The sequence below is a fragment of the Pongo abelii genome, chromosome 7 (genome assembly GCF_028885655.2).
Source record: "Pongo abelii isolate AG06213 chromosome 7, NHGRI_mPonAbe1-v2.0_pri, whole genome shotgun sequence".
Taxonomy (NCBI): Eukaryota; Metazoa; Chordata; class Mammalia; order Primates; family Hominidae; genus Pongo; species Pongo abelii.
The window spans coordinates 1,837,434-1,860,890 of NC_071992.2; the positions used below are offsets into that span (position 1 = coordinate 1,837,434).

Genomic DNA, 23,457 nt, shown 5'->3' on the forward strand with positions numbered 1-23,457 from the left:
TGTTGAAAGGCAATAATTGAGATTGAAATTTGCAGGGCATCCTACCTCGTTTCTCCAGATAAATCCGGGTTTCTCTAGGAAAGCTCTCCTTCTGGCGGGCTCCTCGGCCCTGCTCACAGAGAGCTTGCTGTGTGCCTGGTGCTGTCCTGGAGGTTCAAGAGGCTTCAGGGGCCTTCCAGGTCCCACTCTCTGGCATCAGGAGGCAATTAATGAGTGAAGGACACAGCCAGCCACAGCAGCAGTGCTGGGCGCGGGGAGGGGGCTGTGGCTCATTGTGATGTGAAATAGATGCCAGGTGGACCTTCATGGAGATGTCACATGAGCAAGGCTTGAAGGCCAGTAGAGGACCCAGAGCTGTGGAGTGGGTGGGCCCCCGGCACAGAGGCTCTGAGAGGTGCATTGGGGGTCCTGGGCTGGGGGGTTGGCGGGGGACAAGCTGTCACAGGCATAGCCAGTGGCCCTGCAGATCATGGGGACCCCGTGGGCCATTGTAAGGACACTGGCTTTGCTGGAGGGAGGTGGAGAGACCCCAGAGGGCTGAGGGGAGAAGGAAGGATGTGACCTTCACCTCTAGAGGATCACTCTGACTGCAGACAGGCTGCAGGGCCTGGCAGGCCTGGTGGGAGCCGTTGCCAGAGTCCAGGAAGGACCACGGGCCTGGGAGTGGAGGGAGCAGAGGAGCGGGAAGAAGTGGGTGCTCTGGGCAGCTTTTGAGGGTAGAGCCAGCAGGATTTGCTGCTGGGCTCGATTGGGCGTTAGTGAAAGAGACGGTCCAAGTATTCTCAGAGCTGTGGCCGCCACAGCAGGGTAGGCTGGGGTGGACAGCGGAGTTGGGCACAGGCCGCATGGGATGCCTCGACTGGGGCCATCTCCAAGTTTTTCAGAGAGAAACTTTCTCTCCTTGGATTTCCGAAAGTTGTGGGAGTTTTAATAGACCGTAGGCCGTCATGTCTAGAAAGAGACCACCTGCCTTCATTTTGGACAGCTCGTGGGTGTGTGGGGCTGTCTGCTTTCTACCCTGTGTGTGCCGTGACTGTTTAGGGGTAAGTAGGTTGGTCTGAGTTCCAGATCAGCTTATTCCCAAGCTGTGTTCTGATAATTGTTTTAAAAAGAAAAGAATGATATTCCTTTCTCAAGAATGAAAAACGTCACGTTGACACTGGTGTTGGCAACATTTAAACTTTACATTGGGCACCATATGGGCTTTGAACGGAATGGACTAATTTGTGAGATAAAGTTGTTGAATCCGCCCTGGAGTACCGCAACGCAATGATCCCCTAATATAGGTCTCCTCTGATGGACTTGGATTTTGCCTGAATATGCAAATATTTGGGAAACTTGGGAAAAGGAAACTTCCAAGACCACCTTTTCTCTCAGTATTCTTGTTGGTCCTAGGAAGTTCCAAACAGATGAAATGTTAATATTCTTCAGGAAAAGAGCAATGAGATAAACCCACAAATTACAGCTTGTCTCAGCTGTTCATACCAAACTGCTGAGCCGTTGGTCATCCGATCTGTGGCCATTTTCAGTGGCGGAATGTGTTGGCACCCCGTCTTGATTGGCTCAGGAATGAGCTTTTCCTTCTGTGACATGAGTGACATTTATTCCTATGAATATTCCTTGGCCATGGTAGCTGGATTCTTAAAGTGCTGAAAAAGAAGCTCCCCCTTGGTACTATTTGATTTTAAGTTTGTAATTGACACTGTTTTATATGCTCATAAGATTTTCTCATGGGACTCATGATGTGAGCCCTCATTCTTCAAAGAATATGATGTTCTCATATTTTTATAAAAGTATTTATAATAGAACAATCTATCTGGTTTTCTATAAGTAACATGCTCACTCCGCATTCATTCCTTGCTGAATGATTTTAGGGGGAAACGTTTTTTGTACTTTATTTTTAGAGCTTGATATTTAAATTTTGATTTAATTAAATTATAAATCCAGCATCATCACCACTTATAATTTGAGGACATGAGGCCCCAGCTGCCCATGAGAATTGATACAGAACTTAACCTCATGTCTGCCCATCTTTAAGATAGGACAGAACCAGCTTCTCCCAGGGGGTTGTTTTAGGGGCCTTTAAACAGAGACTCTGGGATGCCAAAGGTCCCCATGGAAGTTTGTATAAATTGAGACCAGGGAAGACTCTCTCCGTCTATTCTGGGAACCTGTCCGAACAGGAAATAAAACCCTTGCCTCTCCCTCACTTGCTTGCAAGTTCTCACAGCATGAAGCAAAGGCTGGAATTAGACTGGGGGTGAGCTGAGTGTCTGTGTGGGACCTCGGGAAGGGGAGGAAGACGGGGGTCCTATGGAAACTGCCCATGGGCCAAAGCTGTGATTTGCCTCCAAATCCCGAGTGGACACAGGCTAAGCTGAGGAAGTCTCCGCGAGAGTGGCCACCCTTCCTCCTGCGTCTGCTCTGTTGTCTGCCCAGGCCCCCTGCTTCCCGGCCTGGGGGCAGGCAGGGGGCAAACCCCATCAAACCCCACTGTGCCCTCACCTCCCTCCCAGGGCAGGTCTGTGCATTTGTTTATAATCTACACAGGGACCTGTGTTCCAACATACTTTATCCAGTATGAAACAAGGGCGAAAGAGAAATAGAAAAGGGGAGACAGCGGGGACCATAAACAGAAGGCCTAACTTACCCGTGCCCACCCTGGGGGTGACTGCAAGCTCCTTAGCGGGGCGCCTCCTGCATGGAGTGGGGCCACCGCTGCCGTCAGTGGGTCGGGATCTTTGCTCGGGTGACGGGTTTCTTTACAGAAGGAAGGAGAGCGCTTTCTTCGGAATGAGTGCAGAATCAATGCTTAGGAGCCCTTGCGTTTTGTAGTCGCTGAGGGAGGCGAAGTGGATGGAGGGCTTCTTCCCCCAGTCGCTCCTGCCTCTGAGCACCAAGTGCTAATTGGTGACTTGATGAGCTAATGAGTGCTAATGCGTGAGGCTGCACTCCCCTGGGATCTTAATGCCTTAAGTCAATTGAAAAACAAGCTCCATGCCCTTTGGGAGAGGCTGCTGGCTGGCGAGGGGGACCGTGGCCCGGGAAACACATCCCCCTCCTCCTTCTCCTCTCCTGGCACCAGTGATCCTATTTCCTCCATTCTTAGACAAGCTTTATCCCTTTCCTGTACCCCTCCCAGCTATCCCCTGCCCAGGAGCTGTGAAACAGCAATTCATTGCAGTTCTCAAAAGACTTAGAAATTGTGTTGCTTTATAGGACTATAAGGGCAAGGAGGGATTTCCGTGCAGGAGAGGCCAGAAGGAGTCATCTTTGGACTTTTGGTTCAGGAATTCAGCTATTATCTCTTAGTTACTAATATATAAGTTTAACATTATATGATAAAACCACAAAATTTTTTCAAGTACATTGTTTTATTTAATCATCAAAGTCACCCTAGTCAAGTGTGGGTGCTCAACACATGCATTCTAGAAGTCTAAAATACCCACGATGTGTTTATTATAAAGTCAGTAGATAAGAATGATCAGGCTGGTCTCATGAAGACACCAGTTTGGAAGGAGAATTTGAGGCTGGCAGCTGCAGGTGTGTAAGAGCCTTGGCAGGCCAGGCACAGTGGCTCATGTCTGTAATCCCAGCACGTTGGGAGGCCGAGGCAGGTGAATCACGAGGTCAGGAGTTCGAGACCAGCTTGACCAACATGGTGAAACCCTGTCTCCACTAAAAATACTAAAAATTAGCTGGGTGTGGTGGTGCGCACCTGTAATCCGAGCTACTCAGGAGGCTGAGGCAGGAGAATTGCTTGAACCTGGGAAGCGGAGGTTTCAGTGAGCCAAGATTGCGCCACTGCACTTCAGCCCGGGCGACAGCGCAAGACTCCGTCTCAACAAAAAAGAGCCTCGGCAACTATTTTTGCCCTGGATTTTCTTCTTATTTCTTCTTATTGCCCAATGTTTCTTCTTATTCTCTATTCTTCTCATTGCCCAATATTGAAAAAAATCCTGAATCCAAGACAAGTAGTTGCAAATGAAAACATTTTTACCTTGACATCTAGAATATTATCCAATTACACAGAGGTAGCAGGAGAAGCTCTGCCTGAGGCCCTGGTACCCATGAGTTAAGTGGCTGCATAAGGTTCGTGTTGGGCTTCATGCCTGACAGGTGTGTGATGTGCTGAGCCTACACTGATACCACAGTTTAAAAATGGCTAAAACACAGGGAAGAAGAAATGTGCAGCACACAGGGGAGATTAGAGTTGAGAGCTGTGGGGTGCAGTGTGAACGCCGTTGATGTTACTTAACAGGCAGCAGCAGGGTTTTTGAGGGGACTGGCTGGAGCCCTGTCCATGTAGCCCACACTCCCGCTCCTCAAGGACAAGGGTAGGTCAAGGCATTCACCCCTCCTCACTGAGGAACTGGTCATGACGGTGACTTGCTGGGCTTGGGGACAGCCCATGCCCTGGTCCAGCTGGGTCACATCCCGTGAGTCCTGCCCTGGTCCAGTAGGGTCACGTCCGGCGGTTCCTGCACGGGAACTGCCCGTGCACCTGCTCTGTGCTTCTCTGGTATATGGCTCCCTCCTTGAGAGTCTGAGTCCACCTGGCTTGTACGTTTGCAGGACAGGCTCCAGGTCAGCAGATTCCAATCAAGCAGATTTTATAGACCGCCTTGCTCACTTCCATATACCCTGGCATCCGAATCCTTCCAGTGGTGCCTGTGGGAGGCTGTCCCCCTTGTTTCTCTCATCTGTTGTGTTATTGCTAGTGGGGGTGGGATTGTTGTAGAGGAAGGGTTAGGACGAATCCCAAAAGAAGAATATCTTTGGGTTTGGAGAATGCATTTATGAAAACATAATGGTTTTATTAATTAGAAGAAGTAACATGAGCACAAAGTAAACAAACAAACAAAATGCAGCAATGCCCACGGGTCCTGCAGAGAAGCAGCTCCTTCCACCCCGGACCCTGTCCCAGGCATGTTCTGAGAGGCAGCAGCACATTGCGCTCCCTGTGGGAATGTGTATGCGAGTATTATGTGTGAATTTTACGGGTAGATTAGCACAGGTTGTTAATGCTTAGCATTGGAGAAAGCCTCTACTTTTGGGATTTTTATGTGTTTTACACATACTATTGCTTTGCACCTGGGGACATGGCTGTACCTGTGGTGAATCTGGAAATAGCATAGCAGCGTAGCTTCTAATGAGTTCAGGCTAGAATTGTAGCTTTGCTGATGGCTTTGTAGTTCGGCTTGTATTCCTCCACGGTGAACTAGAAGATAATGTTCTTGGTTTGAAAATCTACCCAGACTGGGCTCTGGTGTGTGATCTGTCCCTTGAGCAGTGGCAGTTAGGGAGGCCAGATGGTTTTCTCTGACATATTGAAACTGGATTTGAACTTCAGGAGGAGGGGAAAGAATTCTCAGTAGATAGCACAGTTCTCGGACACGTTCTTTCACTTTTGCTGGAGAAACAGAAATTTTTGGTCTAAGAAAATATTTTCAGCTCCTATAGTGGAACAGAGAAGAAAATAAAATTACTAATGACTTCGCAGGAATGGATTTTGTCTCTGGAGGCACTGGCTTCTTAATGCATTTGAAAAGTCAGACTTGAGTAACTCTTGCTTTTCTCAAAAGTGGGGACTTTTTGTGTTGTTTCTTTTCCCAGATTAAGATTCTGCTCAGGTGTCCGTGGCTTGGAAAGGAGCTACCAGAAAGAATGCAATTTTGGAGTCACGTGGACCTTGTTTACCTAGCTTCTTACCTTACTGTGTTGATTTCTCACCATCCTAGTGGGATAGCGACATCTGTTTTCCAGGCTACTTGAGGATGAACATGGAAATGCTGATGTGAAGTGACCTGAGGAGGGCTTGGTGTTGAGTAAAAGCTCAGCTGATCTTAGCGCCTCTTCCTTACCCCCTCTTGTCTCCATTTCCTGGGGAAGCTGGTGGGAAGACCGTTCACAGCCAAGAAAAGAAGCTTTAGCTTTAGTACCATGGATATGGGGAAGCAGACGACCACTCCCACACGGACTTGGGTTTTGTGAGCTTGGGGTCTCTGGCTATTCCTAAGTCATGTTTTTGTTTGTTTGTTTGTTTGTTTTTCCCAGGGATAAACACACATCAGTGTCTCAGGTGGAGTCCAACTCAGACATTTCAATACACCCTTCAGTGGATGATTCATGTCTTGGGATCATATTACTTTGGGATTCTGGACATAGCCTCTTATTAGCATGGGAATCCTACTGAGGAGCTGGGTAGGGTTGCAGAATCTGCTTTTGGAACAGGGAGTTTGTCACTTAGGAGTTAATCGGTCTCTGTTTGCACCTTGGAACCCTCTGTGTATGCCAGGCACAAGCTGTGTTGAGGGCTTTGATGGGTTTTCGGTGGCTTCATCCCGGGATTCTCATCCCAGGGGCATTAAAGGATGGAGAGCATCCAGGGCGCAGCTCTTCAATGCCCGTGTGCACCAGGCAGAGAGCATCCCGGGCACAGCTCTTCAATGCCTATGCACACCAGGTGGAGAGCAACCCGGGTGCAGCTCTTCAATGCCTATGTGCCCCAGGCAGACAGCATCCCGGGCGCAGCTCTTCAATGCCTGTGCACACCAGGCGGAGAGCATCCCGGGCGCAGCTCTTCAATGCCCATGCGCACCAGGATCACCTGGGAGAGTGGAGCAAAGCTCAAGCTCCCGGACTACCTTAGAACTCGCATGGGATGGACTGGCCCATGGGAACAGCTCCCTCATGGAATGGACTCCCCCGCCATGGTTCAGGGCCTCCCTGAAGTAGCACTCTGCCTTTTCCTCTGGCAGCATCCTGGCTCCTACACAGAGCGAGTCCACGGCTCTCCCAGGCAGGCTCTGTATCATCCCATCACTAGTGGTTCTGCTGGAGCTTGAGGTCACGGGAGGCTATCCATTGACAAGATGAAACCCCGCATTCTATAGAGGTAGAAAAAATAGGACCAGAATGGAATAGGGACTTCTCCTTGAGAAAGAACAAAGGATTTTCAGGAGTGCCAGTACCTTTTTATTCTTAAGGCTGAAGCTGCACCATTGTCTGGGATCAGGCCTTCATCTGTGTCTATCATTAGTACCGAGTGCTGCCTCACCTTTCCAAGGACAGAGCTGGCATTGTTCTTGCACAAATCACTCACGAACAAATAACCCACGACATGTGATTGGCTTTCGAGGAATGCTTTTGTGCAATTTGGGTCACTGACTTTTACACAACAGTCCCGCAGACTTTCTCTTGTTTTTTCTCTCCAAGGGCAGACTTTGACGACACCGCGACGTACTCAGCAGTGGCCACCAATGCCCACGGACAAGTGTCCACCAACGCGGCAGTGGTGGTGAGAAGTGAGTGCTGGGTGGGCTTTCACAGGGCACCTCCCGCCTCCTTTTCTCTTTCTCTGCTGCACTCACTTCGCTGTCTTGCAGGGTTCCGGGGAGATGAGGAACCATTCCGTTCGGTGGGACTCCCAATTGGATGTAAGTGGGTTTTCGTTTCTTTTCTGTGTGGTGAAATGTTTAGTGACATAGCAGACAATTTGAAAACATGATTTCCTAAGGGCCAAATCTTTTTTTTTTTTTGAGACAGAGTCTCGCTCTGTCACCCAGGCTGGAGTGCAGTAGTGCCATCTCGGCTCACCGTAAGCTCCGCCTCCCGGGTTCACACCTAAGGATCAAATCTTTTTTACAAAAATCATATTTCAGAGAACTCCTCCAAGTTTCTCCTGGCCAGTGTTAGCATGCTGACAGTTTGTTCCCATGTAATTCTATGGCTAGGTGGTATTTTTAGACTGGTGAAAACATCACTTGGAGAGACTTTACCTTTTTGATCTGGAAGAAAAGAGACACGTCCAAATTCTTGACCTGAATGCATCATGTTGCTGTTTTGTGTTTAAGGAGATTTTTTTTTCTCCAAAAGTTTCTTGGTCCTTGTAACAAATGACTTCAGGTCAAAACGAGGGCAGTGCAGCAGGCTTTGGCCCAGAGACCCACCCCAGGCCTAGGACCTGCCTTGGCCTTGTAATGAGGCAAAGCCCTCTCTGGCCCTGGGCTGGCTTCACCCTAGCAGTCCCATGGTGCTGGGTGACCCATGTTGGGTGAGGTGAGGAGGTCCCCATGAGGGCATCTGGAGGATGGGGACATGATGGATGCACTTTCAATGCAACTTGTTTATGGCTTGGGAGTGAGTTTTAGAATTGGCCTGAACTTCCCAGGAAGGAACCGTACATTCCGATGGAAGCACTGATTTTACTGTAATGTGAGGCTTAGATGCTCTGGGCCACATGCTGGGAGTGGAGAGTTGACCGAAGTGACCATGGAGGGTGGAGCCTCCTGGCAGCTGCTGGCCACTGTGGGCGTGGCCTCTGCTTGCGATTTCTGTGTGACTTTTTTTGCTGGGCTACATCCAACACTCGGTGAGCCCCCAAGACCACCAAAGGGCAGGCAGGGATCAGGCCAAGGTGAGCCTGGGGAGGCCGGGAGATCTGGGCGTCTGTGTGTAGCTTTGGCCCTCAGGACAGAGCAGAGTCCATGTGGAGAGTTGCCCCAGGTACTGATGAGCTGGGCAGGTCCTGGCAGTCACCTGGTCCCATCCCAGGGTTTCTCCTATCTATTAACATTTTATCTTCCTCAATAAGAACCGTGGCGCAGTTACAGCATAGATCACCATGGAAGAATGCTCACGTGTTCACCACCTGTGTGTGACAGAGGGAAATATCTTGCTATTTTTGCTTCAGTTGTTTTTCGCTGAAGTCAAATTTACATAACACAACATTAACCATTGTACAGTGTACGGCTCAGGGTAGCTTCAATTATTTTCCAAGAACAGAAACAATGACAGAGATGATGGAAGCACCCAGTGCTGCTCCTGCGCATCTCCCACACCGTCCTGGCATTGGCAGTGGCTTTTTAAATTTTTTATTTTTATTTATTTATTTATTTTTGAGACAGGGTCTCACTCGGTTGCCCAGGCTGGAGTGCAGTGGTGCGATCTTGGCTCACTGCAGCCTGGATCTCCCTGGCTCAAGGAATCCTTTTCCTTCAACCTCCCAAATAGCTAGGACTACAGGTGTGTGTCACCAAACCTGGCTCGTTTTTTTTTTTTTTTTTGGTATTTTGTAGAGATGTGGTTTCACCATGTTGCCCAGGTTGGTCTCGAACTCCTGGGCTCCAGTGATCCTCCCACCTTCGCCTCCCAAAGTGCTGGGATTACAGGCATGAGCCACCATACCCTGCCTGCAACTGTTGTTTAAACTTCCCTACTTGCATATATCTATAAACCATACAGTTTTTTTTGGTTTTAAAAATTCAGTATAGATTTTTTCCTGACATGTATGTACTTCTCCCCCTACCACACATATTTTTGAAATTTAACCAGGCTGACGCTTCTGGATCTAGTTACTTCATTTGGGTGAACTCTAAACTCTACGGATGCAAATACCACCGTTTGTTTTGAAGAGAAGGCAGCCATGGCCTCCAAGTCCATGTGACTTGCCAGAAGCCACAGTCTGGGGCTGAGGTTGGACTTAAACCTTTAGTCTTCACACACGATCAGGTTCTCAGCCCTGCCTCTAACGACACCACAAAGTCGACTTTATGACATTTAATTCTTCAGCAGTGGCTTGTCTCAGCTCCGGCTGCTGGAACAACACACCATGGCCAGGGCAGTTTACGAACAGCAAACACTTATCCTCTCTGTTCTGGAGGCAGAAGCCTGACACTCAGCAGGCATGGCTTCTGGTGAGGAGCCTCCTCCTGGGTTGCTGACGGCACCTGCTCACGGCGTCCTCGCGTGGAAGGGAGGAAGGTCTGGCCTCTTCCTCCTCTTCCAAGGGCGCTCATCCCCCCCTGGGGTCCCACTCTCACGATCTCATCCCACCCTCATCACCTCCCAAAGGCCCCACCTCCTTACACCGTCCCATTGAGGGTCAGGGATTCAACACTAGAATTCTGGGGGGACACAGACATTCCGTCTGGAGCACGGACCTGGCTACGGGTGTTCCATGCTGTGGGGCGGTGACGAAGACGTGCTTTTGTGGTGACAGCCTGAGTGTGTCTGCTGTCAAAGATGCTGTCTGCGCTTCGGACCTGAAAGCTCCATCGTTTCTGTGCAGTGCCCCTGTCATCGGTGATTCCGTACACGCACTTCGATGTCCAGTTTTTGGAGAAGTTTGGGGTCACCTTCAGGAGGGAAGGCGAGACGGTCACTCTCAAGTGCACCCTGTTGGTGACGCCGGACCTGAAGCGGGTGCAGCCGCGAGCCGAGTGGTACCGCGACGGTGAGTAGGACACGGCCCAGACCCGGGCACACACCAGGAGGCTTTTGGACAGAAATGTCCTTTAAATGTGGGTGTCGATGTGGCTTTTGTCTCTACCACTGAGTCAGCTCCAGACAGCCAAACAAACTGAGGGACGTAGAGGACTTGGCGGCCCAGCGTCAACCTTGAACTTCATCCAGGAGAACCCTGGAGAGGGAGACCCTGAACCTAGACCGGCCACTTAGAGACTGACCGCTCGCACAATGACAGAAAGAATGACCTCGTGCTATTTAGATTCAGTTTAATGCACATTACTGCATGCAAGGGGCTGGTTAGCAGCTTGTGTACTATCTCTAGACAGAAATGCTACCTTAGTCGTATTGAGATCCTTTTCTTCCTCCCATCCAGTCATTTTGTTTTAGAGTTTGATGATATGGAGGGTTTATGCTGGGTTCTTTGGAGATGTGACAGTAGCCCCTTCAGATGCACATCCCTGTGTTCCCCTACAGGCAGGAGGAAGCCGGTTGAGGCAGTGGCCGTCCAGCAGAGAAGCAGCGAGCCCCCGGGTGAACCCAGTTTACCTGAGGACAAAGCTGGCGGCCGCTCGCAGCACGTCCCACCTTTACCCACTCAAGTGGCAGCCTGTGTTCTGGGCTGTGGGTGCTCTGTTCACGCATGTGCTTCCATGAAGTGCAGGTGTTGGGATTTTACCAGGTTGAGGCTCTGCCCTCCGTGGTGTCCAGCTCGACTGTCCTGTCCCGTTCTGAGACGGCGCTGGTGTCCTCGAGGCTTTCTTTGCCTGCTGGGGTGATTTCGGATGCAAACCTTCCGTGTTAATGCTCTTTCAGATGTGCTGTTGAAAGAGTCCAAGTGGACGAAGATGTTCTTTGGAGAAGGCCAGGCCTCCCTGTCCTTCAGCCACCTGCACAAGGACGACGAAGGCCTGTACACCCTGCGCATCGTGTCTCGGGGCGGCATCAGCGACCACAGCGCCTTCCTGTTTGTCAGAGGTGCGGCAGCAGGGTTGTCAGGGTGCAGACCTTGTGTGTGCCAGGGGAGGGAAGGTGGCCCTGGGAGGAGGGAGGCACTGGGAAAAGGAGTCCGGAGGGTGTGAGACCACTTTGCTCCTTGGAGACCCCATGCGGCACCGATTCTCCCTCAGTGCACGGGCACGCCAGGTGCTTCCTTCTGATGAGCAGACAGAAGAATCGGGACACAATCCGGAATAGATTAGAATCATCATTTTTTGTCTCTCTAATTGTTCATCTACTCATTAGCCTTTGAAAAATGATTCCCAAGAGTGAGTGCCCCAGATTTACTCATTCTCAGGGAATGTAGCCCGAGGATGAAGAGGGGTACAGTGTTGGAGTCCCAGGGAACAGCTTCCTTACTCTCCTGCCAGAGACTCATTCCCTCTGGACTTTGGCTTAAGAGAGAGAGACGTGATGATGACAGCCAGTGCTGTGACTTCCACCACCCACTTCAATGAAACTCGTGCTTAAGACACTTGTGGCCATGACAGCCATCATCACCTGAAGCTTTATGTCAGGCAGTGTGCTGGGGTCCTACACAGATTTCGTCTTCACAACAGACTCACTAGGGAAGCTTCACTCATTCCATTTATGAAAAGAAAGACAACATTTGTGATCTACAGATATATATATATTTATAAAATGCCTATTGTATACAGCCTATAGGTGTGCATGTATGTGTCTATACTTACATAAACATCCATATATATATGAGCTAGAATTCTTACAGTAATAGCAAAAGGAAATACTGTTCTCAGCTTTCCAGATGAATCCATGGAGGCTCAGAGGCAGGAGAAATGTCTCTAGGGTAGAGAAGCTGGGATTTAAATTTTGTTGGAGCCTGGAGCCTGAATTCCTGCTATAACGTTGTAGTGTTTTTAGCATCATGTGACTGAGCAGAAGGGGCCACCTACTCCCACTCCTCCTTTTATTTTGGTTTTGTTTTTGAGACGGATTCACACTCTGTCGCCCAGGCTGGAGTGCAGTGGTGCTACCTCTGCTCACTGCAACCTCTGCCTCCTGGGTTCAAGCGATTCTCCTGCCTCAGCCTCCCCAGTAGCTGGGACTACAGGCACGCACCACCACGCCCAGCTAATTTTTGTATTTTTAGTAGAGACGGGATTTCACCATGTTGGCCAGGCTGGTCTTGAACTCTTGATCATAAGTGATCGGCCCCCCTCTGCCTGCCAAGTGTTGGGATTACAGGCGTGAGCCACGTGCCCGGCCCCACCTACGCTTTTATCCATGTCTGTTTCACTCCCCTCCTGCTTCTGCCCTGGGCTGCACCTCAGCAGCCTCTGGATTTAGGGGCAGCCTCCTTGCTGAGGCACAGCTGACCCACAAGGAAGGCGTCGGAGTGCTCCTGCGCCATGTGGCTGCTGCTGCTCTCCGGGTCCCCGGGCTCCCAGCTCCATCCCAATCAGCCGGGCGTCCTTACCTGCTGCCCAGGTTCTCACCTTCCCACCTGCCTCCAGCTCCAGCGGGATGCAGGACGCATCCATACATCTTCATGATTATTTTTCCATTGCATCTGCTAGATCAGAGCTTAAAGGAAGGACTATATCATTAAAGAATATTTCATCTGAAAAGAAAGAGAAGAAATGTCAACCAAACGTATCTCAGCCTCCTCACTTCCCACATGATAGCCTGAGCTTGCCAGTCTGTGAGGTTAGACACTTCCACCAAGTTTCACTGCTGTTATTAGGCAGGCGTTAAATGTCCCTTCCATCCTCTGCATGTGCCTGCTGGTATGACGCTCCGCCCCATAAAAAGGCAATAAATGCAACACAACTCAAATCGCCTTGCTCACTCAGCACCAGCAAGAGGAAGAAAATAAGTCGAGGGTGGGGAGTTTAACCATTTTCATCGCTTTCTGAGGCTTTTGAATGTGAGAGGAAACGATTTGGCTCAATGTCAGGAAATCCTCAGCTTTTAATACCCTGAGGATATGTGAGCAGGAAACTGGATAGTGCTTACACCGCTAAGCATGCGTCACAGGACAGCCAGGGCTACTGAATAAATACATAGTTTAGATAAGAAGGTTCACATTCAGTGTGTTAACTTTCTAAGTTGCTCTGTTGGTTTTCATGCAGCTGTAATTAAACCTAATTGCAATAAGGTCATCAATAGACAGAGAAACGAATGATACAATATTGTCCCAAACATTTGCTCAAAGTTGGCGAAAAGAGTAAATCGCCCAATTTCCTAAGGATTTTGAAATAGAAGAGTATCTCAGGTGATATTTCTCAGGTGTTAGAAATGCCAAATTATTGTCACTGTTTCGTCCGCACATTTTTGCCAACGTGCCGTTATGCAACATAGCAGGACCAAGAGAAGATGAACTGTAATTCAGGATCTAATGACGAAAAATGGTAGACTTAGTGTTTTATCAAGGATTCTATGTTTTGAAGCTTTTTAATTCATAAATAATTTTATATTTCTTGTCACCCACCCACCAGAGTAAGAAATATTCTAGTACTTTGACCATGAGGATTAAACAGTGGATCAAATCAAGGGGATAGAATTGGAGCTTGGAGGAGCTGTCACCAGGCTTTGCAGTGACCCCAGCCTTTAAATGACAGGCGTGTGCCTTTTCTCTCCCTGCCCCAAGATGCTGACCCGCTGGTCACAGGGGCCCCCGGTGCACCCATGGACTTGCAGTGCCACGACGCCAACCGAGACTATGTCATCGTGACCTGGAAGCCGCCCAACACCACCACCGAGAGCCCCGTCATGGGCTATTTTGTGGACCGGTGAGCGTCTTGCAGTCTCCCGGGGATGGGAACGTTCCGCACGGAATCTTACCATGGACGATGATATATTGAGAAATCTTTCTCAACGCAGGTTGACGTTCCCATTTTTTGACTGGCTCTAGGTACATGGCTAATTGGTTGTGTACGGTCCTGTTTAGGTAATTGGTAAATACGGCCAAGTAGGCTGAGCCCAGCATAACCACGCCGGGTTTCTTTTTGTTGAAAGTGGGGCTTCGTTTGCCTGTTGCACACCCAGTAACCAATCCCACCAACGTTTTCAGGCTCACTCTGGGCCCCGCGCTGTGGTTCTGCTGAGGTCCGGGCTGTGTCCCGTACCAGAGAGGGCCCTGGCTTTAGCAGAATTAAGGTTTGGAACTGTCCTTCCCTCCTGAGAGACAAAGTGCTGCGAAGAATGCCAGCTCATTTCTACCAAAGTTCTTTCCTTTTCTCTACTGAGGAATGAGGTGTTCTTCTTGTTTCCAAGTGAAAAATCTTGAGCTTCAAAATATTGGAGTTTGTGTTTGAGTTGATAACTTATATTTAGGTCATCATTGGAGCCAGTGGAGTTTGAACTCTTTGACTTCCCATACTGGGGACAGCGCTTGGAGCCTGGGGAGTATGAGCAGAGCCACTGGGTTTACTGGATGTGCAATTTATGCCCTAAATACAAATTCCAGTTCTTGGAGTAAATTATAGTCGAAGAAAATGAATTTAGAAATTAGACGAGAGTATAAGAGGATGGTTCTGGCTGGGCGTGGTGGCTCACGCCTGTAATCCCAGCACTTTGGGAGGCCAAGGCGGGCGGATCACGAGTTCAGGAGATCAAGAGCATGCTGGCCAACATGGTGAAACCCTGTCTCTACTAAAAATACAAAAATTAGCTGGGTGTGCTGGCATGTGCTTATAATCCCAGCTACTTGGGAGGCTGAGGCAGGAGAATCTCTTGAACCAGGGAGGCGCAGCTTGCAGTGAGCCGAGATTGCGCCACTGGACTCCAGCCTGGCGACACAGTGAGACTCCACCAGCAAACAAAACAAAAAACAAACAAAAAAAAAAACACAAAGGTTGGTTCCTGGTAGAAATGCAAAATTTTATATGTATATTAAACAGAAAAATAAGGTGATTATCTCAGGAAAAAATGAGGAAATTGGCTTTTTTTTGTTTGTTTATGCTGATTAAATTCTCTTTTCTCTTCCAACAAAACTACTTGTTTGGCTGAGACATTTGCCATCAAAGTAATATTTTGATATGCTAGAGACAGTTCTGCAGGGAGTGCTGTTCAGGGCTTACCTTGAATTAAGCAACAACAGCAAGAAAAACAAACCCTCAAAACGATCTTCTTTTTTCCTGGGACAGCTGATAAGTTTTCCCGCCATGTTGACAAAAACCATTTCCTGCACTGTCTCAGTTAACAATCCACACTCCTCCCCTCATTACAAAAAGAGCAAACATGAAATTCAAAGCAACGGAACGTTTTGGGAATGGGGGTGCATTTGCAAGTGGGGGGTGCAGCTCCTCCTATGCCCTTCCTTTGGGCTTACGACTTGCCAGCTGTTGCCTGAAGTTGCAGGTTTTCCCATCAGACTTTTGGTTTTGACCTTGTTGTTCTCTTTGGCTAAAACAGCCCATGACATGTGGATCAGAGAGCTTTCATTAAAAGTGCTGGATACTTAGCGGGAGAGCTGGTTCTTTCCCAGATGAAGGCACCACTTTGGGGTTGAAGTGCTCCCTCCCATCACTGATTTTCTGAACTGGCTCTTTTCTCCTGGGGATTTAACGTGAAGGTTTTTTTCTTACATTTTTCAACCTGTGAAAAACAAAGGTTAATCTTTCCTATATTTCCAGGTTTCTGGTCAGGAATTAATATTTTCAAGACTTCTAAATTCCACGAGAGGCATTCTAGAAAGAAATGTCCTAACGTTATTCCAGGAGACTGTAAGCCAGCTTTCCCAGGGACCTGGGCCCTCGGTCCCACATAGTGGGACGGGAGCTGGAGGCAGAGTGGGCTGAGCCTGTTTCCCCAGCCTGAGCCTCAGACGGGCCAAGCCGCAGCTTAGGGGTGCTGTGACTATGTCACATAAGTTGGAAAAAGAACTGTTCAGGATATGTCTAAAATAACTTTTTGAGGAGATTTTTGCCTAAATGTGTTTGATGACAGAAATTGATCTTCAGCTATAAATTATTAAGATTCATGGGCATATATTACATATATAATAGATATTACATATAATATATATATTGCATTTTCTAAATAGCTCTGTTTTTTAAAGTTTATACAAGTCAATATTTTAGCAGCAAAGATTTTACTGGTGTGAGATATTGTCCTGTTATAATCAGTGTGTGCATATATGTATATACCTATATATATTTAGTAAGTTGCCACATTTGCTATTCTCTGTTGTTTTTCTTTTTTTAACTTGAAGATGTGAAGTAGGAACGAATAATTGGGTGCAGTGCAATGATGCACCAGTGAAAATCTGCAAATACCCGGTCACAGGGCTTTTTGAAGGAAGGTCTTACATATTCCGAGTGAGGGCAGTGAACAGTGCGGGCATCAGCCGACCCTCCAGGGTCTCTGATGCGGTGGCTGCACTTGACCCCTTGGACCTCAGAAGGTTACAAGGTAAGCTGCTCACGCCTAAGTATCCACTGTGCCCAGGAAGCTTTGGCTGTTTTGTGTGTGGTTTGTTCTCTCTTTCCCTCCCAACTCGATGTGAGCCCTGAGAACGCCCTGTGCGCAGAGCATAGCACAGGCTGTTTCACTGTTCTCTGACATTTCTGCCAACATCACTGCAGGAATGAAAACAGGCTGACGTACACTCTAAAATGAATGTGCCTCTCCTCCAGAAAGCTCTTTGCTGGAATCCAGTTAAATTGGCTCAGAATTAGACCTTTTTTTATTCCATTGGTGATATAATTTCAACACATAATGACACTTAGAAGGCCATCCTATTCGGAGTTTTAATTTTGCATGACACAGATTCCTTAATGGGACTGGGCCCTTCGTTATGGTTGTAAGCGAGCCGCTATATTTTCCTTACCCACATGGTCCTTTGCATCCACCACCAAAAGCTGAGAAGTGCTAACTGTTACCAGGACACTTCCAGAAACAGCTCTGATGCCCCCAGAGGACTCACAGGTTGTAGTCCTAATGCAGAGGAGATGCAGAGCTGGCACAGAATCAGGGAAAACGGGCTTTTGGGGAAAACTTCGCATGTCAAATCAAGTGTCAACCTTTCTCTCTGCAGCCGTTCATTTGGAGGGAGAGAAGGAGATTGCCATTTATCAGGATGACCTTGAAGGTAAGTGCTCCTCATCACCCCAGCTGCTCAGCCCCTGGGGATTTGGAGTTATAATTAGAGATGGGAGAGATGGACAGAGAACGCCCCCTACTGGGCACGGCCTCTGCATGGAAAAATGAAAACTGCAGGTCAGGCCTGCAAGCCCAGTGTCCACAGAAGTTAAAAAAAGAAAAAATCAAGCAAGACAGAGGGAGAGGGTGGGAGAAAGGGTGAAGGAGTGGTGAGTCTCAGACTCACCTTTCATTTGGGGTTTACAAAGGCGTTCTTTCAGGGATTTGTAGAGAAGAAACCAAACTAAAGCTAAGACTTGGTTCCTGGGTGATGTAAGATCCTTTCTCACAGATTGCATTGTGAAATCGATTTCATTTTACATTTTCTAAGCAAAAATTTTATTCCTGACATTTTAACTGAAATGGATTGAGTCTTTCCTGCCAAATGATGTTCTTGGTCCTTATGTATATTTGATTTTGTGGATATTTCTTCTCCCTGATATTCCTTTTAGAGGGCTTTAGAAAGAATGATGTGTTAAGGAGAATCCAACATTATTAACTAGAAATCAAAAGATTTTAATTGGACTTATAATTAGAGTTCGTAGAGTGCCATGGGTGAAAACTTAAAAAGAAAGATTTCAAATCAGTGTGGAGCCAATGGCTAAGGAGAGGTGATTTTGAGCTGCTCTTTAAAATCACAGCCGTGTTCTCTCTCCTAGAGCTGCAGACTCAAAAGCGTTTTCTGGATTAGTTTTCTACATCTGAAGCAGATAGATCCCCAACTAGTATCCACACATTGCATTTTCTGCCACGTGAAGATTTTTCTCTAGGATCTCAAAACAAACGTATGTCCCAATGTGTCCCATGAGGGACATAAACTCCCAAAAGAAGACCGTTAAGAGTTCTGGTCAAGCCAAGGTAACCTTTAAGCCTTAGTCAAATCCTCTGGCTCCAGAAGGACCTAGAACTCAGGAAGTACACTCAATACATAAGGAATGAAAGTGAGGGATTTGGGGAGGGCAACTTCTTGCAGTCTCGGGCATCTGGCTTTTTGACTCAGCCTAGTATTCTGTCTCATGCATGATAAACCCTCCCCGTTTTCCAGATGATTAAAACATGGATATTTGAATGACCGAAAAATGGCTCCAAATTCTGTTAGAAGAGAATTTGTTTAGAATGAGGCTGGTTCTGGCCTGCAGGAGGAACAGGCAGCCCAGGCAGCCTAGAATGAGGTTTGGTTCTGGCACGTGCGAGGAACAGGCCCACCAGCCCGTGTAGAATGAGGTTTGGTTTTGGCCTGCGGGAGGAACAGGCCCACCAGCCCGCGCAGAATGAGGTTTGGTTCTGGCCTGCGGGAGGAACAGGCCCACCAGCCCGCGCAGAATGAGGTTTGGTTCTGGCACGTGGGAGGAACAGGCCGTCCTCCTTCTCACTCCTTAAGGGCAGACAGATCAGGGAGGAGACGGGCAGCCCAAACCACACTGAGTGGATGTGTAGGATTCCAGCCTGGCAAAAATGACCCACGGTGAGAAGGTGTAACTTGCTTTATAAATGTCACGTATCTGTGATGAAATTTGCCTTCTGTAAAGGCCATTGAGAAGAGCACTGGGGAAGGGAAATCATGTAATGGAATGAAACTTCCCCAGGGCAGAAGCCCTGCCTTTTTGGAGAGAGAGTCTATCTTTCTAGTGAGACATGGTTGTGGTGGGATATATGAAGCCTGCTGTTCATGACGTGTCAAATGAAGAAAGAGTGCGTGTCCTGAGGCTTGGTTTGCCAGTTGATAAAGTGGAAGTTTGGTGTCCAGACACAGTAGCTCTCATTTCCCGCTGGAGTAAAGACACAGATGCTATTTTCCATGGTCTCGTGTTTTCCTTGCTTTCAGCAAGGCAGGTTTCTGGCTGGCTGGGCCTGTGTCCTCCTCCGTTGGAGGCGGTTGTGAATGTGGCAGGATTTATTCATCCTCAGGGGACTTTTCCAAGTCTATGTTTATGCGGTGGGTTATGGGAGGCTGAGGGTGAGACTCTTAGATGGAAAATTGCTTGACGGGATGTGGACACTGCCTGAGGCTCAGCCTCCCCGACTTCAGTTCTCTGACGTGACGCTTTGTGTGCACTGAACAGGCAATTTCCATGGTCAGAAACAAACTGGGTATGAAATTGAAATTCTGCTGTGTTGATATGGGGTTTTGGAAAGTTTATCTGTTCACCTCAGCCATTTTAAACAAGGAATATGTCCTCTAACTTAAAAAAATCTTTAGCCAAAGAAAGAGATCTATAATGTTTCGAAGCGAACCATTTCGGGATTCAAGAATTTGCTATTAGGAAGTTCCCTTTTCTACCTGTGTCTTTTTTCTTCAGCTGATATTTTTTCTTTTACCATTGCTTTAGCTAGAAAATACTTGGTAAATGCCCCTTGTTTTAATGAAACAAAAACTCATTACTGTTGCTGGCTAAAAATGGCTCCTCTGCTATTTTTGACTTTTTGCTGAGTTTTTCTCATCATTTTAATCTTGGGCAATGTCTTCCTTCACACATTTAAACGGCTATCCATGCACTTTCCTTACCATCAACCCAACTTGCCCAGTATTTCTTGAATTGCTCCGTTGAAAAATGGACACTGTATTCTTGGAAAGGCCAGAATAGACTCTCACAGAATATAATGAGAGCGTTTTTACTCTACTGTTCTACCGTGTTATTCGCTCCTAATTATGTATGCAAGCGTTGGCTGTGCTGTCCTGGGCCGGGGCATTTGCAGCCCACATGCTCAGTCATTTGCTCTGTGCTGTGCAGGACCCTTCAATTCTGTCAAATCTAAAATAAACTTGGTGTTTCATTTACTTAGAGAAAAATCTCCTGGGGAGGTTGTAGTTTCCTTAGGTGGATGAGGGAACAAAATACAGAAGTTGGAACCAGAAGACCTAAGCCTGGACCCCAATTCAGCCACCCAGTAGCTGTGCGATCTTAGGAAAGTGATATGTTTTTATGAGCTCAATTTCTGGATTTTTAAGTGGAGGAAACCAATAGTATCTTCCTCCATACATGAACAGAGCCCAAAATAAGATATTGAATGTGAAAGCATTTTAAAACAATCATATATATTATATATTAATAATGCATATAACATATAATAATACAAAAAGCATATGTGTGTATGTATCTCTCACTGTTTCATTTAGTATTGACTTGGCCCATTGGAACAGGGCTGGGGAGCCTTCAGGGCTGAAGCAGAGGTGAGGGCAGCGTCAGTGCCCTGGGGGTAGAACCATTGGCCAGTGTCTAGCCTGTGCTTAGCAGTGTCTCATGTGTGTTTAGCAGTGTCTCACGTGTGCTTAGCGGTATCTTGTGTGTGCGTAGTGGCATCTAGCATGTGCTTAGCAGCATCTTGCATGTGCCTAGTGGCATCTCACGTGTGCTTAGCGGCATCTTGTGTGTACTTAGCAGTGTGTCACGTGTGCTTACCAGTATCTTGTGTGTGCTTAGTGGTATCTCACATATGCCTAGTGGCATCTCACGTGTGCTTAGTGGTGTCTCATGTGTGCTTAGCGGCATCTTGCATGTGCTTAGCGGCATCTTGCATGTGCCTAGTGGCATCTCACGTGTGCTTAGCGGCATCTTGTGTGTACTTAGCAGTGTGTCACGTGTGCTTACCAGTATCTTGTGTGTGCTTAGTGGTATCTCACATATGCCTAGTGGCATCTCACGTGTGCTTAGTGGTGTCTCATGTGTGCTTAGCGGCATCTTGCATGTGCTTAGCAGCATCTCGCATATGCCTAATGGCATCTCGTATGTGACTAGCAGCATCTCACATGTGCTTAGCGGCATCTTGCATGTGCCTAGTGGTGTCTCGCATGTGCTTAGCGGTGTCTCTCGTGTGCTTAGCAGTATCTTACATGTGCCTAGTGGTGTCTCATATGTGCTTAGTGCCATCTTGCATGTGCCTAGCAGCATCTCACGTGTGCTTAGTGGTGTCTCGTGTGTGCTCCACGTTCATTTGCTTTCCCTCGGCTCCCCTCTCAGGGCAGGGTCATCACTCGTGCCCACACCTGTGCTTCCCTCTCCCTGGCTCGTGGGACCCTTTTGAACCCTTTTCTCCTCTCTCCATGGTTGGAACATCTGCAAATCCGCAAGGCTCCTGTGCTCACATTGCCCAAGATGATGAAGATGTGAAGAATAACTCAGATGTCTTGCCCCAGCCGGGGATCCCCTGCTGACAAAGCTGTGTTCTTCCTTCTCACCTTGTCATCAAAGGAACTGTCTCTCACTCCACTTTCTTGGGGCCTTTTGCTACGTGCAGGGGCAAAGGCAGCAAGACAGTTCCGAAAGTGTGAACGAGATGCTGCTTCAGCGGCTCACACCTGCTCACTGCTTCTGTTCGTTGCCTTGTTCCTTCTGTCCCCTTAGTTTGCTTCCCTCATCAGCGCCTCTGAAATAAACCAGGATTCAGTTTTGGAATTTCGGCGTGTGTTACAGGAAGATGAGTTTGCTGCGTCTTCTCTCTGGAATGCTTTTTTCTGTGGGTCTTGAGGTGTGGACACGGTGCACGGGTGGAGAGCAGGCCTGTGGGGTGTCCCCCGCCCCAGTTACCCTCTGCACTTTCCAGAGACACGCTGACTCCTTGTGTAAAATTCAGCACCTTACCAGAATGACCCCGGTTCAGCCTGCGTTGCCTCTGACACGTAATGCGCTGTGCAACGGGGCTCAGGAAACAAAACCCAGTCTTGCTTTGTGCTATTTCCATGTTCAGTTCCTGGCCTGCCACAGAGTCCTGAGGGAGCAACTGGATTTTGAGAATGGCTCAGAGATGTCCCAGGGAGGTTTCAGACCGTTTTAATCATGTGCTAATCTAATTGAAGGTTCATAATATTTTTTATCACAATTTCAAGAACTGTGGGTCTGGAAAAACCTCCACCTCCACTCCTTATGAGAATCTCCTATAAATTAAAAAAAAAATCCCCACACCTCATAGTATATTTTAAAAAGATGTATGTCAGAAGAGAGGCTTATGGAGCATCTCTGACTGCAAATATTCTAGCATAAGTTATTTGCAAAAGGCTTATTGACATCACTCCAGAATTCAAACATACAGACATAGAATACAGTGCCTGTGAATATGGTACTGAGATTCTGAGGGAGGGGCAGGCAAGGTGCTTTTGAAGTAGATGCGTAATTTAAGTGCTCTGAGGGCTCACGGTATAAAGAAAGAACCCAGAGGGGATCCTTAGAGGTGGGGCCACCTCGTTCTGCAGTGCTGCTGTATTTCAGAAGACAGACTGTGAATACGTTCTCTGCGCAGATTCCCAACACAGTCAGAGCTCCATTTCGGGTGCAATGCCTGGTTTCTTCTGGTAAATCCTTCCCACTCTTCCAACAGAATCTCTGGAAGATTTTCGGATGAGATTCCTTTCCTATGAACAAGCTTATATCTGTATTGGAAGCAAAACTAACTGGCTGATCTTTAGTGGTGCCTTATCCTCTGCTTCCAAGGAAGCATCTTTGAGATTTGTTTGCTTTCCCCAAATAGAAACAAAACAAGTGCAACACCCAAGTGGCAGAGTCCTCCAGTGCCCCGAGGTGGGCTGCAGCGAGGCTGACGGGGGTCCTCCAGCACTCACCGAGTTTATTATTCCTCCAGGTGACGCCCAGGTTCCAGGGCCTCCCACCGATGTGCACGCCTCGGAGATCAGCAGAAACTATGTCGTCCTCAGCTGGGAGCCACCCACTCCCCGTGGCAAGGACCCGCTCATGTACTTCATCGAGAAGGTAAACTCTGGGCCTGTGTCCTGGAAAGGCAGATCTCTGTGCGTCCCCCCACTGTCGCCATCAATGTGCGGCCCCCACTGTCGTGATCTCCGCGTGTCCCCATACTGTCGTGTTTGCTGTGTTTTAAAGATGACTTGCTAGTTCATCAGTGGGTCCAGACCCTGCACTGTTGCTGGGGATGATGAGGTTAGGGCCATGGTCACACGGCAGCAGGGGCGGAAATTGGCACCAGGGGGCTGGGTTGCATCCTAGCCGGGCATTGCCCCTCGGTGTGAGCAGGGAGTCGCTTCCCTCTCTGGGCGCCCGCGTTCTCCACTGCCCTGTGGAGGACTGACCTTGAAGGTTCTACCGTCTCCTTCCTGCTGCAACATTCCAGGCGCCTACGTGCTAGGGATTCCAGATT

The 23,457-nt window shown here is 48.1% G+C and overlaps 1 protein-coding gene across 1 annotated transcript in view; it reads left to right on the top strand.

Annotated features, from left to right (window-relative positions):
* The first annotated feature begins 304 nt into the window (after positions 1 to 304).
* Positions 305 to 23,457, top strand: part of MYOM2 (myomesin 2) — an 83,575-nt gene continuing 60,422 nt past the window's right edge. Inside the window, exons 1-9 of the mRNA XM_054561155.2 lie at positions 305 to 394; positions 7,219 to 7,307; positions 7,389 to 7,439; positions 10,073 to 10,237; positions 11,065 to 11,226; positions 13,859 to 14,000; positions 16,424 to 16,623; positions 17,249 to 17,302; positions 22,927 to 23,054. Of these exons, the coding sequence (XP_054417130.2) occupies positions 306 to 394; positions 7,219 to 7,307; positions 7,389 to 7,439; positions 10,073 to 10,237; positions 11,065 to 11,226; positions 13,859 to 14,000; positions 16,424 to 16,623; positions 17,249 to 17,302; positions 22,927 to 23,054 (1,080 nt within the window). The 5' untranslated portion in view covers position 305. The remainder of the gene's footprint in view (positions 395 to 7,218; positions 7,308 to 7,388; positions 7,440 to 10,072; positions 10,238 to 11,064; positions 11,227 to 13,858; positions 14,001 to 16,423; positions 16,624 to 17,248; positions 17,303 to 22,926; positions 23,055 to 23,457) is intronic.